Raw genomic sequence first — 16,867 nt, forward strand, 5'->3', positions numbered from 1 at the left:
TAAAAAATACTTTCTTAGTCGCCAAAGTACCAGAGCATGTCTAACTTTTGGTTGAATGTGACTTTACTTCCGTTTTATTTAATGGGCTTTCTTACTTGCGTAGATTTGACTTTTTTTTGTATATCAAGTCATTGGGCTGGACAAGGGCAAGACACAGCCAGTGATAAAATGATTTGAAATTATGTCGCTCTTTAACAGCTTTAAATGTTAAACAGTTTGAGTCTCCAATGACACTTGCAGGGCGGGGAGATAGCCTCCATAGGGGGAAAGCATGCACTTAGACACGTAGACTAATTACTCTGGACATTGTTTCAAGCGACGTTCAAAGATGCTTCTCGTGCTATGCGCGCTGTCGGTGGTGGTCGTGGCAGAGGAGACGCACTGTGGTGGCACGCCCGACCGATTGTGTGATGTGAAACCTGAGGCAGTCTACTACAAGGAACCACCGATCACAGGTAGGCTATTTCTTGACTCGTGACATGTGCAACGTCCAAGGCATTCTAACAAATATGCAATGCACATTTCTAGCCAGGGTATCTGGGACACTATACCGATACAAATTAGCCAACAATTCACTAAATTGATTAAATTGAAAAGTGTGCATAGTTGTAGACAAGTCTATTTGTATGAGTTCCAAAGAGTCAGTAATGGAGTAGGTAATGGAGGTCAATAAGTGCTTAGTCATTTTTGATAAAGTGAAGGCCAACAGAGTGACAAACTCAAGATTTCACCAGTGCCTAAATGTTATTGGATTTGTTTTGGGGTGGGCACAATTTCGCATGTACACTACATATACAAAAGTGTGACACCACTTCAAATGAGTGGATGTGGCTATTTCAATCACACCCGTTGCTGACAGGTGTATTAAAAATGAGCACACAGCCATGCAATCTCCATAGTCAAACATTGACAGTAGAATGGTCTTACTGAAGACCTCAGTGACTTTCACTGTGGCACCGTCATAGGATGCCACCTTTTCAAGAAGTCAGTTTGTCAAATTTCTGCCCTGCTAGAGCTGCCGGGGTCAACTCGAAGTGCTGTTATTGTGAAGTGGAAACGTCTAGGACCAATAATGTCTCAGTTTCCATGGCTGAGCAGCTGCACACAAGCCTAAGATCACCATGCGCAATGCCAAGTGTCGGCTGGAGTGGTGTAAAGCTCGTCGTCATTGGACTCTGGAGCAGTGGAATACTAACTGCCCCAATGCATAGTGCCAACTGTACAGTTTGGTGTAGGAGGCAGTTTTTAATGGTTTGAGCTAGGCCCCTTGTTCCAGTGAAGGGAAATCTTAACACTACAACATACAATGACATTCTAGATTATGTGCTTCCAACTTTGTGGCATCAGTTTTGGGAAAGGCCCTTTCCCGTTTCAGTATGAAAATGCCTCCATGCACAAAGCAAGGTCCATAAAGAAATGGTTTGTTGAGATTGTTGTGGAAGAACTTGACTGGTCTGCAGATCCCTGACCTCAACCCCATCGAACACCTATAGGCTTGAATTGGAACGCCGACTGCGAGCCAGGCCTAATCGCCGAACATCAGTGCCTGACCTCACTAATGCTCTTGTGGCTGAATGGAAGCATGTTCCCGGAGCAATGTTCCAACATGTAGTGGAAAGCCTTCCCAGAAGAGTTGAGGCTGTAGCAGCAAAGGGGGACCAACTCCATATTAATCCCTATGATTTTGGAATGAGATGTTTGACAAGCAGTGTCCACATACTTTTGGTCATGTAGTGCACCACACACAATCCCGGCCGCTAGGGGCCCCCCAATTGGGTCTCCACTTATTGTTGAGGGAGAATAGTAGAATACACCAGGTGCAATTTACATTTTTTTGATTGTGCATCTGCAGTTTCTTTTATGTCAGTCAGTAGATATGTTTCCATTTACTTGTCCATTGAATAGTGTTTGAATTTAAAAAAAAATACATTTAGAAAGTTTGCATGGAAAATGGATACAATTGCCTGCAATGGTGCGTTTCCATGCAACTATTTTGTCGATGATAAACAGCTGGACATAATGACGTCCCACCCCAAAAATAAAAACTGTTTAAAAAAGAAAAGGTAGTTGAAGGGTTTCCATTACACATTTAGGCAAACTGTACATTAATACATTTGGCGACAGCCTGTATGCTCTCACACCAATCAGTTTCATGTCTCAGGTAGCCCGTGAAAGCCAGCATGGATAGACTGCAATAATTTAATAATATTTGACATATTCTAATAATTCTCATGTGCTAACCTATCACACCAATGATTAACCACCTGAAATAATTGGATGGTGAAACTTGCATCCAGCCAACCAAAAAAAGCATTCTTGAATGTCAAGATAATCGAAAAACACTGTTTCCGTCATGATTTGTCGTAATAAAGTTAGACAAATGAAAAAAATCCACCCCTATTGAACAGCTCAGAATATTGTCCATCTGTCGTTTCCATTACACACGTTGTAAAATGTATTTTTGGCGAAACTACTTTTGTCTAATAAACCAGGGTCAACTGAAACCTGCCTTCTGACAGTCACTCAATTAGCCATGGTAGCTAGTTAGTTTGTCTAGCCGTCTATCTAAACATGTAGTAATCATGGCCAAATACTGACTGGGTGCGCAAGGCAGTTGATTTATTTTATAGATCATGCCTCTCCCTAACAGCAGCTTGTACAGGCAACATTCCTGCCAGCTTTTGATTATGGTGACACCATTTATCAGATTGCAGAAGCCTTTACTCTCAAAACCCTTGGATGTTGTGTACCATAGCGCCCTTCACTTTATCACAGGTGACAGGTGTAATACTCCTCACTACATCCGTTGCCAGGAAGTCGGCTGGACCTCTCCAAATTCCCATATCACTTTGTTTCTCCCTTTTCTCCCCTTTTTGTCTAAGCTCAGCTGCACAAGCTTCCAAGATCTCTCATTTCTCTGTTCAAGTATAAAGATATAAGAGCACCAAACCTGCTCACAGGGTTGGTTAAATCTTGAGGTCCCTTGTGTCTCTGCCCACCTAGGTAAATCATCCTTTAGTTTTAATGCATCATCCTTTAGTTTTAATGCATCATCCTTTAGTTTTAATGCATCATCCTTTAGTTTTAATGCATCATCCTTTAGTTTTAATGCATCATCCTTTAGTTTTAATGCATCATCCTTTAGTTTTAATGCATCATCCTTTAGTTTTAATGCATCATCCTTTAGTTTTAATGCATCATCCTTTAGTTTTAATGCATCATCCTTTAGTTTTAATGCATCATCCTTTAGTTTTAATGCATCATCCTTTAGTTTTAATGCATCATCCTTTAGTTTTAATGCATCATCCTTTAGTTTTAATGCATCATCCTTTAGTTTTAATGCCCACCCCCCCATGTTTGGAATCATTTACAAACCTCAATACATCTTAAATCTCTGGTGCCAATAGGGCAGTTTAGAACTCTGAGGAATGAATTCGTTGATATTTGTGAGTGTTTTGGTTTATTGTAATGTATTTGTTTTGTTGAAATGTGTGTCTGTAACTGCTGTATCTTGTAGTTTTATATATTTTTTTAAATATCATATTTTGTGAATTGTTTGTTCTCACCCTGAATGACTGTTTTACTTTTATTTATTCAGTCAGATGAACGTGTGGATACCATTTTTATGCCTCTGCAGGCATTTTGGAGAACGTAGCAAAGAAACGTCTCTTTTTCAGGATCCTGTCTTTCAATGATAATTCGTAAAAATCCAAATAACTTCACAGATCGTCATTGTAAAGGGTTTAAAGACTGTTTCCCATGCTTGTTCAATGAACCATAAACAAATAATGAACATGCACCATTCCATTTTTTTTTAGTCACATGTCTGTGGAACTTGTTCAGTTTGTCTGTTGTTGAATCAAATATTTGCACTTGTTAAGTTTGCTGAAAATAAACACTGTTGACAGTGAGGACGTTTCCTTTTTTTTGCTGAGTTTAGCACGAGCACAATGACTGGAAGTTGTATTTTTTGGGGGGGGTTCAGGTACGTTATACATTTATGAAACATGTTCCTTAGGCTGCCACTCAAACTAAAAAAAAATCCCCAAAAAATACGTACACAAGGAAAATAAGTCTTTGGATTGGTCCCAAAGAGTCCAGTAGCTTGTGTAATGGAGGTGAATGACTGCTTCATTCTCTCTGTGTGTATGTGTACACAAATACACCCCCTTGGAAAGGACACATGGGTTTCTACTTATGGCTCCCTCTGATAAAGTATTAGGTGGACAGGTTAGGCTAAGTTTAGGACTGTTTCTACCGCCATGGTGCATCAGTCAGGATGTGGGAATCCAAGTACTGGTGTGTTTCTTGCAGACACAGGAGCACATGGAGAAAGCTTGCAGGGTAATGTTGTGGTTTTACTAGGGAAATACAAGAGTGAGACACAAACACTTGTTAACATACAAGCATGACTGACAATTGCAAAAGGAATAAATCAAATGTATTTATATAGCCCTTTGTACATCAGCTGATATCTCAAAGTGCTGTACAGAAACCCAGCCTAAAACCCCAAACGGCAAGCAATGCAGGTGTAGAAGCACGGTGGCTAGGAAAAACTCCCTAGAAAGGCCAAAACCTAGGAAGAAACCTAGAGAAGAACCAGGCTATGTGGGGTGGCCAGTCCTCTTCTGGCTGTGCCGGGTGGAGATTATAACAGAACATGGCCAAGATGTTCAAATGTTCATAAATGACCAGCATGGTCGAATAATAATAAGGCAGAACAGTTGAAACTGGAGCAGCAGGACGGCCAGGTGGACTGGGGACAGCAAGGAGTCATCATGTCAGGTAGTCCTGGGGCATGGTCCTAGGGCTCAGGTCCTCCGAGAGAGAAGGATAGAAAGAAAGAGAGAAGGAGAGAATTAGAGAACGCACACTTAGATTCACACAGGACACCGAATAGGACGGGAGAAGTACTCCAGATATAACAAACTGACTCTAGCCCCCGGACACATAAACTACTGCAGCATAAATACTGGAGGCTGAGACTGGAGGGGTCAGGAGACACTGTGGCCCCATCCGAGGACACCCCCGGACAGGCCAAACAGGAAGGAAATAATAAATAACTGAGAATAGATCTGACAGGAAATTGTACTAAGGAACATGGCAGCAGCACAAACTGTAACTAACTAAAAGGACCTTACTTATTCTTCAATAATGAAAGTTACTCACTTTGTCAGGGTCGTTAGAATGCATAAGATACTGTATTTACGATAGCACAGCTTCGCCCTTTGTCCCTCAGTCTTCCTGCTCTTTCACTCAAACCCAGCCCCTTCTTCTTTTGTGTAACCAGCCTTCATATCTGTTCCGCCCGCTAGGGACGTTTTCCTTTGACGTGATTTGTAATCAAGTTATGATTTAAATATGTGTATGTGTAATTCTGTGTGATTAGTTAGGTATTTAGTAAATAAATAATTAAACCCAATTTTGTATTGCTGATTCAAGTCCTCAACTGGCAGCTTCATTAAATAGCACCCGCAAAACACCAGTCTCAACATCAACAGTGAAGAGGCGACTCCGGGATGCTGTCCTTCTAGGCAGAGTTACTCTGTCCAGTGTCTGTGTTCTTTTGCAGATCTTAATCTGTTTTATTTTTATTGGCCAGTCTGAGATATGGCTTTTTCTTTGCAACTCTGCCTAGAAGGCCAGCATCCCGGGTTCGCCTCTTCACTGTTGAGACTGGTGTTTTGTGTGTACTATTTCAGGAAGCTGCCAGTTGAGGACTTGTGAGGTGTCTGTTTATCAAACTAAACACTAATGTACTTGTCCTCTTGCTCAGTTGTGCACCGGGGCCCCCCACTCTTTCTATTCTGGTTAGAGCCAGTTTACGCTGTTCTGTGAAGGGAGTAGAAAACGGCATTGTAAGAGATCTTCAGTTTCTTGGCAATTTCTCACATGGAATAGCCTTCATTTCTCAGAACAAGACGACTGAGTTTCAGAAGAAAGGTCTTTGTTTCTGGCCATTTGAGCCTGTTAACAAACCCACAAATGCTGATGCTCCAGATACTCAACTGGTCTAAAGGCCAGTTTTATTGCTTCTTTAATCAGAACAACAGTTTTCAGCTGTGTTAACATAATTGCAAAATGGTTTTCTAATGATCAATTAGGCTTTTCAAATTATTAACTTGGATTAGCTAAGACAACGTGCCATTGGAACACAGGAGTGATGGTTGCTGATAATGGGCCTCTGTACACCTATGTAGATATTCCATTAAAAATGGTAATTTATAAATGTCTACATAAATGTCTACACTGTATTTCTGATCAATTTTATGTTATTTAATGGACATAAAATGTGCTTTTCTTTCAAACAAGGACATTTCTAAGTGACCCCAAACGTTTGAACGGTTGTGTGTGTGTGAGAGAATTAGACATGGTAAAAAATCAAATGATTTTAAAAGCCTTAAATTCAGGCATGGATTGTGTGCCATTCAGAGGGTGAATGGGCAAGATATAATATTTTACGCGCTGGGCTAGCATCCCTGTGGAATGCTTTCGACTCCTTGTAGAGTCCATGTCCCGATGATTTGAGGCTGCACTGAGGGGGAAAAAGCGGGTGTTCATCATGGTATATATGGCTGACTGTCTGATTTTGAATGTGTTTTGTGTAGATTCAGAGGTGTCGTACATGCAGTTGAAGACTATGTTTCCCAGCAGCAGTATTAATCTGTTTGACGTCCGCAATCCAGATGAGTTTGAGGCTGGACATATTCCTGGCTCCACCAATGTCCCACGTGAGTAACACACAATGACCCACTTATTTTGACATGTTTGTAACATTCCTAGAGCAGCACTGTGCACACTTTCTCTGTCATGTTTTTGTTTTGTCATATTTATTTTCTGATATGATTCATGTTGTCATGTACTTTTTTTATTTTTAACTGCTCTAAACCAATTTCCCATTGTGGGGCAATAAAGTGAAATACTTCTACTAACAGTTGGGGAACTCCAGGAGGCTCTGAGACTGAGCTCAGACCAGTTCAAACAGAGGTTTGGAGTACGTGCCCCTCATAAGGAGGATAGCAGCATTGTGGTCTACTGTCAGAGAGGTAGACGGAGTGCTACTGCACTTGATATAATGTGGGCTCTGGGATTCAGCAGGTGATGACCGTTTACAATCACCTCTTTTTTTTGTCTGCTAGCATCATAACCTGAGTGACGTGCCCATACATATGAGTTGTAACTACACCGATGTGCTCATCTCCTTCTCTTCTTTCTCCCCTAGAGCTCGTCACTATGCTGGATGATACAGTGACTGGGTCCAGCGTGAAGAGCAGTGAGGTGTTTAAATTGCTGCAAGGCCATTCTGTGTGTTTTGAATTCTGCTTATTGGAACAAAAGAGATTTAGAAAGCATAGCCATTAAATCATTCCTTCAGAGTAGGGGAAATGCTACACTGGAAATGACAACACAATGCTAGTCTTATTTCATAGTAATTGATTGATTTTTGAAATGGTTGTCCCAAACCAAATAAAGGTCAGGTGTGTGAATGTTACTGCTTTTGTGTCAGTGTGTATATATTGTATCTTTATGAATGCATGTCTGTTTGTATTTAATTCAGTGTGTATGAGAGTGCAGTTTTCTCTCTCTCTCTTCCCTTAGGCAGAGGAGGCACTAGGTGTAATTTGGGAGAGGGAAAGCGCTGTGACCGTGAAGTAATCCATGTCCATGCCACGTCCACAGGGTCCTGCGCTGGTCTTCTACACCGCTGTGAATATAGGAACGTCCCATTTAAACACTTGGAGGGGAAAGGGGGTTGCGTAGCAGCTTGGCATCACAAGATGCGTCAATCGAAGCCACCAAGCTACACTGCAGTCCCGATTTATAGCCACCTGAGGGCATCGGAGACTTTCATTTCGAGACCTCTGGACCAGGCTCAAATATAGCTATGAAGTGAGTGAGCTGTTAGGGTAAGATTTGTGGGTCTCATCTTACAGAGCACCGGTGTCCGTATGGTCCCTCCCAGCACTTCCAGAATCCCACTCGCAATGGACAGTCATTATGAGAGGCTCACTGGCTGACAAAACCGAGAGAGCTCGTTAGAAATCGAATTTTATAATAGCTGACGGGTACACTCTTAGAAAAAAGGGTTCTTCGGCTGTCCCCATAGGAGAACCTGTTTTGGTTCCAGGTATAACTCTTGGGTTCCATGTAGAACCCTATGTGGAAAGGGTCCTACCTGGAACCAAACCGGGTTCTGCTGTGGGGACTGACGAAGAACCCTTTTAGAACAAAAGGTGCCATCTAGAACCTGAAAGTATAGGTTAGCGTGAGACTTCCTATGCTTCTATGTCAGAAAAAACTTGGCGTAGCAGAAAAGGGTGTGTAGTGCACGCTAGCCTGGTTTGGAGCTTGGCGGAAGTGGGCAGTATCTGTTTGTGTGTCCAAATAAAAGTGCTCCTTCAGAGTCCCAAGCGGGAAGGTTGTGAGAGAACAGCAGTACAGCCCAGCATCATCCTTCTGTGTCTCTCTTAACGTGTATCTATGCATCGTCACAGCAGAGACACTGTCGATTATAATCCTTCTCCACGAAAACAGGGTAGTTTGTGTTAGAAACCAGAATCCTACGGCCATCTCACCTGTAAATCCACCCCCGCCTTCTCCAGACAGCTCGCAGAACCGTGTCACAGCATAACCAGTCTTTGCCGTAATGTTACCAGAAGTTCTCAACCCGGTCTGCAAAAGAACCTTGAGGGGGATGGATGTGTGAAGTCTAAATGACTGCTGTAGGTTATGACAATCTTTTTGGATTATCTTATCGTGTTGAAGAATCTGACATCAACGTCTAACTTTTTGTTCTCTATCCTCATGAAAAAAAAATATATATTTTTTTGTTCAAGTGGAATATTGAAAATGTTCCTGTTATTTCAGCTGTTTGAGTTTGTTCCTAATTGCTGTACATATTGCTGTTGGACAGTGACCCTGTTGATAATCTACTGGATTTCCAGTCTTTAGTTTGTTTACATTGTGGTATTTGTTATTCATTTCAATGTCCTCTCCCATTTATGGAATTATAGCCAATATACTAATTAGCTCACAAACGTAAGCATATTCATACACTATAGAAACAATATATATATATAAATAACTTCTCACAACTAAAGGGATTTCATAATATCTGTACATTATAGGAACAAGTGTGACTACAAAAGTACAATGATGGTTTGCTTGAGATTAAGAATCAGTGGTAGACACATTGCAAGTGCATTAAGAGGTCAACTGTATAAAGTCATATGCCTGTGTGTTGAAACTATACTCTTCGGTATCGGCTGGATAAAAGGAACTTAAGAGTCCCTGTTGATGCTATGTTAGCAATAAGAGGAAGAAGGATGGGTAAACTAACTGCCAATAACACAATAAGCTGAACTCTGCCTAGCAGAGACAACTTTGTATTAGCAACTGATAATTATCAGAGTTTATATGGTATTAAAGTTAAGGGGCATCACCCTGGGCAGAATGAACCATAGTAGGGGATAAAAAGGGAAAACACCATCTTGAGAACGGAGTGTCTCGCTTGCAAATTACTGTAAGTGTGTACTCCGGGTTGCAATCCTTATTAAACAAACTAACCTCTGATAAAACAAGTTTTCCTGTGGTCTCTTATATGCACATGGGGGAGAATTCCCTTACACAACATGTCTTATAACACATTTATCAACACTGAGTCTCTCAAGTTGGAATTTCGGTCTCTTACCAGAGCAGAGGATCAGGACGATCCCTGGTGCAGTGGACCAGAAGTGGACGAGCAGAGACTTGTTCATAATGACACTCGTGATCTGAACTACATCAATGTTGAGGGTGATTGAGAACGTCTCTGAACAATATGCACTGACAGGAAATGACAGATTCAACGCCGAGGATTAAGGGGAGGATTTAAAACCAAGAAACAGAAGGCACACCAGCAAATAAGAATTTGAGTTTATGAGAGGGACAGAGCATGTGCATATCTTCAACAGTAACCAAGTTCTCTCATTCTGTAGGTTTGTTGCGGTGATGCCACAGATGAGGCCTCCTGAGCTCTCGAGCCACTTTCTTAGTAAACCCAGAAGCCCTGGCCTACTTGCGTAAAGGTTGGCCCCATAACCAGCATTGTCTCTCACTCTCATCAGTTGGATTTGATATGCTTTATTGGCATGATAAACAAGACAAAGGAAAATTAGTCTTAGTCTTCTACAGTGAACAGGATAGTTGAAGACATTTACTGTACATGCAAACTTAATATCAGAATGAACTACAAAGAGTATGTGGGTGAGAGGAGGCTCATGTCTGTCACAGCTTTATTCCCTTTAAAGTAATCTTTGCCTGTGGCACCTTATGGTCAGGCACACTAAATGTCAATGCGTAGTTTACAGTGTCATAAACATGTTCTCTAAGTCATGCATGTTCATTCATCCATTGCTATTTAGTATGTCATGGTTAAGAATCTTTACATCCTTTTGGAAAATCTAACATATTTGTCAGAGGTTAAAACTGTATTAAATCAAAGATAATTTTTTCAAAGGTTAAAACTTTATTAAATATGCAGAGCAGACCTTTATATTTACACCATGTTATAACTAATACTAATAGTCGTATCCATGACAACCTGGAGGAACATGGTTATTGTCTCTTACCCAAGTGTTCGGAATATAGAGGTCTATTTAACGATTAAAAACGAACATCTCTGAGTTGCAATAAGTTTGCGTGACCCAAGGGCAGTTGAAAGTTCAGAGATGCTCACAGTCCCACAAAGCCCACCAGCATGGTAGAGGAAAGGCGTTTCCAGTTGAAACCCAGCAGTGTTGAACTAGTTGGGCAGAGTGGCATGGTGTTAAGCCAAGGCTAAACCAAGTCAGTGAGGGCAGAGGGGTGTCTATCTGCAGGTTCTCCCATGGTCAGGAATTCAGCCCAGTTCTGCCAGAAGCCACGTGAGTAGACCCCTGTGTCGACAACGAGGCCACGTAGACGACTCTGGCCATTTTTCTTCCGCAGAGCAAGTTGTGCCTCCCGCTCCGTCAAATTGTAGCTGATATTGATCATTTGCAGCATCAGCAGGTGCAGCAGACCTCCTGTGACAATACTGCTGTACCAAGCACAGGTGAAGCACAGGGCTGAGCTGTAAAGACATCCGCATAGTTACACTTCGAAAACAACATAACACTTTCAGTTCTATTTCAGTTGGTTTAAGTTAAAAGATTTTTTAAACTTAAAATATTTTAGTACTTATTTCAAGTAACTCAAAACAGTTGGTAACTAGCCACTGGACAGAAAACATTTTGGTTGAAACAACGTTGATTCAACCAGTTTTTGCCCAATGGGTACCTGGTGCCTAATAGTAGGCAATGACGTGGTGCTTGTTTCAATAAATCACAAATAAACCAAAATAAATTATGAATTCTAATTTTGTTTGCATGTACAATTTTTAAGCAAATACCAGGTACCGTAGTGTACCTGTACTGATTGTAGACACCAGGGCAGTAGAGCAGGGCGGTGAGTAGGTTCTGTCGGGGACACACGCTCCGCAGTACCAGACTGATCCCATACAGAGAGGTCAACAGAAAGAGGAGCAGGGTCAGCAGGAAGTTGCGATGATTGGCCTTGCCGACACAGCTGTTTATCCTGCCTCCGCAGTGAGACACAACACAGACAATACACCCTCAGTTGAAATGACCAACTTCTGCTGTGGTACCATGTGAAAGCACAATTAGTATGAATGTGAGGTAATGAGCACATACTCTGTGTCTGGTTGTGTATCCATCTAAATGCCATAAGTAACAGATTGTCCTGGTTTGAGGTCGCCTCACCCTGCTGAAGGGTGAACCCCTGTGGGCCCTGCACATGTCTCTACAGCCTGGTCTGCTTTAGTGACGTCTTCTTGGCCTGACAGTGTGACACTTAGTGAGATCATGATTATGTGTAGAAGAGTATTGTTGAGCGGGTATATAAGTGTGAGGGTCTGAGAGATTAAAATATTGTGTGTTTTTGTAGCAGGGAAATGTAGGCAGATATGATAAGGGTTTATCACCTTCGTGTTGCAGAAAGCTATTTTTTACAAGTCATCCTGTTGTTGCACAAATAATAGCATAATAATACTCACGTCCTCCACAACAGACAAAGACGTTTAATGAAACTCACCAGATACAGTGGTGGTCCAGGCGCTGGACACAGCCTCCACAGATCCGGCAATGCCCCGCCCGCGGGGGACGCACCACTTTGCACAGAGGACAAGTGCCCCCCTTCGCTGTCAGGGACTGTGTCTGCCGTTCCACTGGTTTGGCTGGGGATCCTGGCATCATCGACTGGTCCACTTCATTCTGAGAGGCAGAGTGTTTGTCAGGCAGTTGGCTTTGATTGGTGCTGTGTATGGCAGCTAGGGAAGGCTGCACAAAGCCTGGCCCCCTCTTAGTGCGCACAAGGGAGATGAGAGTGAGAACCACACCCGTTGTCACGGTCACAAGCTGCAGGTGACTTACATCCCCACGAGGTAAGATCTCTGTGACAAAGAGGAAGTACATGTAGGCTAGGGAGAATAGCGCCAGGCTGAGGAAGAAGAGGGTGCGGCCCTTCTTCCGGTGTGTGGCGTAGTAGTACAACAGCACCAGGCCAGGCAGGGCTGTTAGAATGACCAAGCCCAACAGGAAGTGCAGGGCTGCCAGACGCAATAGCAGAGGAAGCAACACTAGAGCTGGGACCATGGAGAGCTCCACCCGCCTGTCCCCTGGTAACAGTCTCACCCTCAGCCGGTTCATCACTGCGCCAAACACAGGCAACACACAGTCAGGTTTCTGAGGCTCCCCCTTTAGCCACCTGGAAAAGACATGAGGTTAGGGATGACAGAGAGGGGAACACAGAGAGGACAGAGGGTTAGACCTGAACGTGGACTGCTGAGTCCTGCCATGATCCTCCTCCTCATTCCACCCCCCTCACCTGCTACAAGCTTCATCCAGATCGTCACAGTCACAGCAGCATCCATGTGGGTCTACATCACACTCACAACAGCACATGGGATCATCTGGCTCTGGAGGCTTAAACTTCTCCCATTTCATTCTGGCTGTTCACGGATCCACTTGAAGGTCCTGTGCAAAAAAAACCTGCAACAGTAAAAAAGACACAGTCAAACTATTAATAGCTGTTCTCTTGGTGTGTTGATATGGTGTTTAGAGTGGTCTTCATTCTTCATTCAGTGAAGTGCCTCAGTAATATGGAAAGTGTTGGAAATCTTATTCCACCACTGGGGTTAAGGTTACACAACATCTTACATTTGCATGGTGACATCCCCTTTGTCAAGGCTGGATATCAACAGTTGCCTCCTATATGTAAAGCTACCTTGTTGCTTTAGTGGTTTGTATGGTGGGGGGGCTCAAATCTGGACCTCAAGGTGCACAGGACTGATTCAGGGACTGACTGGCACACCAGATGAGGGGTATTTCTGGGTGCCAATAATCAATCACATTTGACTTGAGTACTCTCTTAGACGGTCTAATTGATGGAGTTAAAGGAAACCGTTGTATTGACGTCCCACAGACAGTTGTTCATCATAATGAAGACATCAAGGTTAAGATATCTGAAAGGTACTCATTACTTGCATTAACACCCTCACATTGACAGCACGTGCGCATGCGCGCGCGCACACACACACACACAAACCAACTAGGGATATGCCTACTAGACCAACATCTTTTTAGGTCGTTAATGGAATCAATTAAAATAGCTTTTGTTTTAACAAGTTTTACAATACAATTACTTTCCTCTAATATAAAATTGGCTTTTAGAAATAAGGCCACCATGTCCCTAGGGAAGACCTATCTGGGCCAACTAAACCTGGTTCTCCAAGCACGCCTATCATATGGGGAGATGGAACGTGCATTGTTGGAATGACTGCCAGTGTTGGCTTTGTCATCTGACATACTACTTCAAATATAGCCCAGCTCTTCAACAGTCTAAATATTGACCGCCTACAATATTTTATTTCATAATAAGTGAACTTAAAATAACTGTAGACTAAAGTCACATTTTAAAGGGAAGGCTGAACAAAAAATGTATATATTTTTGATTAACTAATAATAATATAATAATATAATAATAATATATGCCATTTAGCAGACGCTTTTATCCAAAGCGACTTACAGTCATGTGTGCATACATTCTACGTATGGGTGGTCCCGGGGATCGAACCCACTACCCTGGCGTTACAAGCGCCATGCTCTACCAACTGAGCTACAGAAGGACCACCACCAACTAAATATGACAAATCAATGTTTCAATTCAATATTCTAAAGGAATGGGATACCGCATACCAATAAACACATTACTTTAACCCTTTAACCTGACTCCTAAACTTATCCTTAATCCCTAGCCTAACTTTAGCGTTAGCCACCTAACCACCTAGCTAGAATTCGTAACATATCATACATTTTGTAACTAATTACTACTTTTAGCTACTTTTCAACTACTTAGCATGGTAGCTAACCCTAACTCTTTAAGATAACCCCTAGCCTAATGTAGCATATCATACTAAAGCAGTCAAATGTAATATATCGTACTAGAGCAGTCAAGCTTTATATATCCTACCAAAGCAGTTGAATGTAGCATATCATACTAAAGCAGTAGAACATAATATATCATACTAAATATTCAAGATGTAGGATACTATACATCCTACAATTCATATTATATTGTATGACCACTATGACCAATGTAATGTAACCTAATGTAAAGTTCATATTGTAATGAAACAGGCCGAAGCCCAGCGCGCCATCAACTGTGCCATAAAAGCATGCTCAATTGGCAGAGTAGATATCTGCGCTTATAAACCTGGGTCGCTACAATATCATACTACATGGAGTCGCACGGATTTGAGTCAAATATAATATGTTTTGCTTTGAGACCAGGTTGAAAATTGTGTGAATCTAACTTGCCTTTTGAGAAAATAAAAATGGCATAGCCTACATTTACCTGGACTGTTGGTTCTTTGGGAGAAAGCACCTTTCCCTCGAAGACTAGGCTACAGACCCTTGTAATACGGACATCAATTATTTCTTATTTCATTTATGTTTTTCCTGTAATATATTTCAGACTTTCCCTGACAAATAGGAGATCCGTTTCATCACACTAAAATAAACTTCGGTCCGAACTAATTACGTGGCGGCGAATTCCAGGTACCAGGGTATCCGGTAAGCGTTGGCAGGTGTGATATCCCTTTCAGTTAAAAACTTTTTTATCGTTTAATATCCTGAGAATCCAGCAGTTTTAGGGGGAGAGCTTGATTATCTTCTATTCCTCATCATTTCGTTGGGAAAGCAACATCGGTCATTGAAGAGGAGCACACGGTTTATTATGAGAGGAGTAGCCTGATTGGGTTGGGTGACAGTATTGAAAAAGGAAATTGGCATGCCTTGCAGTGGCAGCCAGCGACAGCGTGTGGCAGCGTTAGGAGGTGGTATGCATTTCGCAGATTCTTAGGAGGACAGTGTCACCACTGCGCCGGGATAATTTGAATAGATCAAATGGTCTATTGGAATTGCAATACAGCATGGGGGATGGTATTCTGTGCTGATGTAAACAGGAGGCTAAACGCTTTGTTGGTCATTAACAAAATGTACTTGTTTCTCACCACATATCCCTTACCTCCGCTTAGTGCTGCATATCGCTGAGGCTGTTCGTCCTGCCAAAGTCAATGTTCTGCACCTGAGACATTGAAAAACTTGCTTATCTATCATTTATCACAACCTGGTCTCAGAGCATTTTTTATTATTATGTTCGAAAGCCATTGAGTATGATATGTTACGTTTCGTTTGGTATGTATTAATATGTGGATGTCCATCACCCATTTCGTATGATATGCTACAAATTACAATTGTATTATATGGTACGAATTTACAAAAAGTACAATATATTAAGAATGTTCTAAATGTATAATATGTTACAAATTTGCAAAAATGAATTCTAGGTGGTGAGTTGGCTAGCGTCAGCTAGCTGGCTAAAGTTAGCTAGGCTAGGGGTTAGGGTTAAGATGAGGAGTTAAATCAAAGGGTGAAGGGAAGGGTTATCTTAAAGTGATAGATAGTTAGCTAACATGCTAAGTAGTTGTAATTAGCTAAAATGCTAAAGTTGTCTGTGGTGAGATTCAAACTCATAACTTTTGGGTTGCTAAACGTATGCGTCATATGCCCACCCATCCACCCCGATCAACCAACGTCTGTCTTATGTAAACATACCAAATGTAACATATACTAATTTGAGTGTCCCAGATTTACGTTTACTATGTTACGTCTAGTCTATGAGACCAGGCTGTTTATCAAAGTCTGTAGAAAGACCTGATATTAGACTACACATAAATTGCCTTCATTGAGCATAGAACTCACTTAATTGAGCATAGACCTCACCCCTGACATTACGCTACCGTCACCCTGTGCTGCCATGAGTTATAGGTCAACCACCCTCCTCTAGCCCTTGCTTTAATGGCCTTTAGTTACTCTGATACCATTTTGGTTTTACTGCTGCCAAATTGTTGGCTTGGTAAACTGGTGTGCTGTTTTCTTTTGCTGCCACCTTTGCCTGATGCTGTTGTAGCTACATGAAGAGTGTGGGTATTGTTGACCATTTCCACAGATGATAATGCTGAGGTGTTAAAAAGACCACCAACAGCCCTGATAATCTACACTGTTGAGTGGGGGTTAGTGGGGGAGCCAGACAGATGATATTCAGTCATCCAAGAGGAGGGAGTGGGAAGATCTGTGGTACAGCCCCACCCTTCGGCATCATATTTCCTTCAGCCAGCAATATGACCCGTCCACCGTCCACCCCCCTCCCCGTCCCCTCCACTCACAGAGAAGACTCTAGAAGAGTCAAGCGGTTGCCTGATGGGAAGCAGGAGTCCAACTCTATGTGT

At 42.1% G+C, this 16,867-nt stretch overlaps 2 protein-coding genes across 5 annotated transcripts; one reads left to right on the top strand and one right to left on the bottom strand.

Moving 5' to 3' along the window:
• The first annotated feature begins 141 nt into the window (after window positions 1-141).
• LOC118390461 (thiosulfate:glutathione sulfurtransferase-like) lies at window positions 142-9,565 on the top strand. Of its 2 annotated transcripts, XM_035781050.2 has the most exons (5): window positions 142-455; window positions 6,609-6,731; window positions 6,936-7,098; window positions 7,223-7,278; window positions 7,600-9,565. In XM_035781050.2, the coding sequence occupies exons 1-4, from the start codon at window positions 329-331 to the stop codon at window positions 7,242-7,244; spliced, it is 435 nt and encodes a 144-aa protein (XP_035636943.1). In that variant the 5' UTR covers window positions 142-328; the 3' UTR covers window positions 7,245-7,278; window positions 7,600-9,565. The 2 variants fall into 2 exon arrangements, with proteins under 2 accessions (XP_035636943.1, XP_035636942.1); XM_035781049.2 differs by lacking the exon at window positions 7,600-9,565 and having other exon boundaries at window positions 7,223-7,492.
• Window positions 9,566-10,106: 541 nt separating this feature from the next.
• Window positions 10,107-15,349, bottom strand: LOC118390463 (palmitoyltransferase ZDHHC23-A-like). Of its 3 annotated transcripts, none has more exons than XM_052457385.1 (5): window positions 14,932-15,349; window positions 12,904-13,067; window positions 12,112-12,783; window positions 11,428-11,508; window positions 10,107-11,092 (listed from the first exon to the last, which is right to left on the bottom strand). In XM_052457385.1, the coding sequence occupies exons 2-5, from the start codon at window positions 13,020-13,022 to the stop codon at window positions 10,819-10,821; spliced, it is 1,146 nt and encodes a 381-aa protein (XP_052313345.1). In that variant the 5' UTR covers window positions 13,023-13,067; window positions 14,932-15,349; the 3' UTR covers window positions 10,107-10,818. The 3 variants fall into 3 exon arrangements, with proteins under 3 accessions (XP_052313345.1, XP_035636945.1, XP_035636944.1); XM_035781052.2 differs by having other exon boundaries at window positions 11,428-11,599; XM_035781051.2 differs by having other exon boundaries at window positions 11,428-11,595; window positions 14,932-15,347.
• Between the last annotated feature and the right edge of the window lie 1,518 nt (window positions 15,350-16,867).

The sequence above is a fragment of the Oncorhynchus keta genome, chromosome 11 (genome assembly GCF_023373465.1).
Source record: "Oncorhynchus keta strain PuntledgeMale-10-30-2019 chromosome 11, Oket_V2, whole genome shotgun sequence".
In the NCBI taxonomy this organism is placed as follows: Eukaryota; Metazoa; Chordata; class Actinopteri; order Salmoniformes; family Salmonidae; genus Oncorhynchus; species Oncorhynchus keta.

What these genes read in the sequence shown, in the direction of transcription:
- LOC118390461 (XM_035781050.2), top strand. Translation starts at nt 329, where the DNA reads ATGCTTCTCGTGCTATGCGCGCTGTCGGTGGTGGTCGTGGCAGAGGAG. An exon ending in CAAGGAACCACCGATCACAG is followed by an intron (nt 456 to 6,608) that starts GTAGGCTATTTC and finishes TGTTTTGTGTAG; the next exon opens with ATTCAGAGGTGTCGTACATG. An exon ending in TGGGCTCTGGGATTCAGCAG is followed by an intron (nt 7,099 to 7,222) that starts GTGATGACCGTT and finishes TTTCTCCCCTAG; the next exon opens with AGCTCGTCACTATGCTGGAT.
- LOC118390463 (XM_035781051.2), bottom strand. Translation starts at nt 13,022, where the DNA reads ATGAAATGGGAGAAGTTTAAGCCTCCAGAGCCAGATGATCCCATGTGC. An exon ending in CTGGATGAAGCTTGTAGCAG is followed by an intron (nt 12,784 to 12,903) that starts GTGAGGGGGGTG and finishes TGTCTTTTCCAG; the next exon opens with GTGGCTAAAGGGGGAGCCTC. An exon ending in CTGGACCACCACTGTATCTG is followed by an intron (nt 11,596 to 12,111) that starts GTGAGTTTCATT and finishes CTGCGGAGGCAG; the next exon opens with GATAAACAGCTGTGTCGGCA.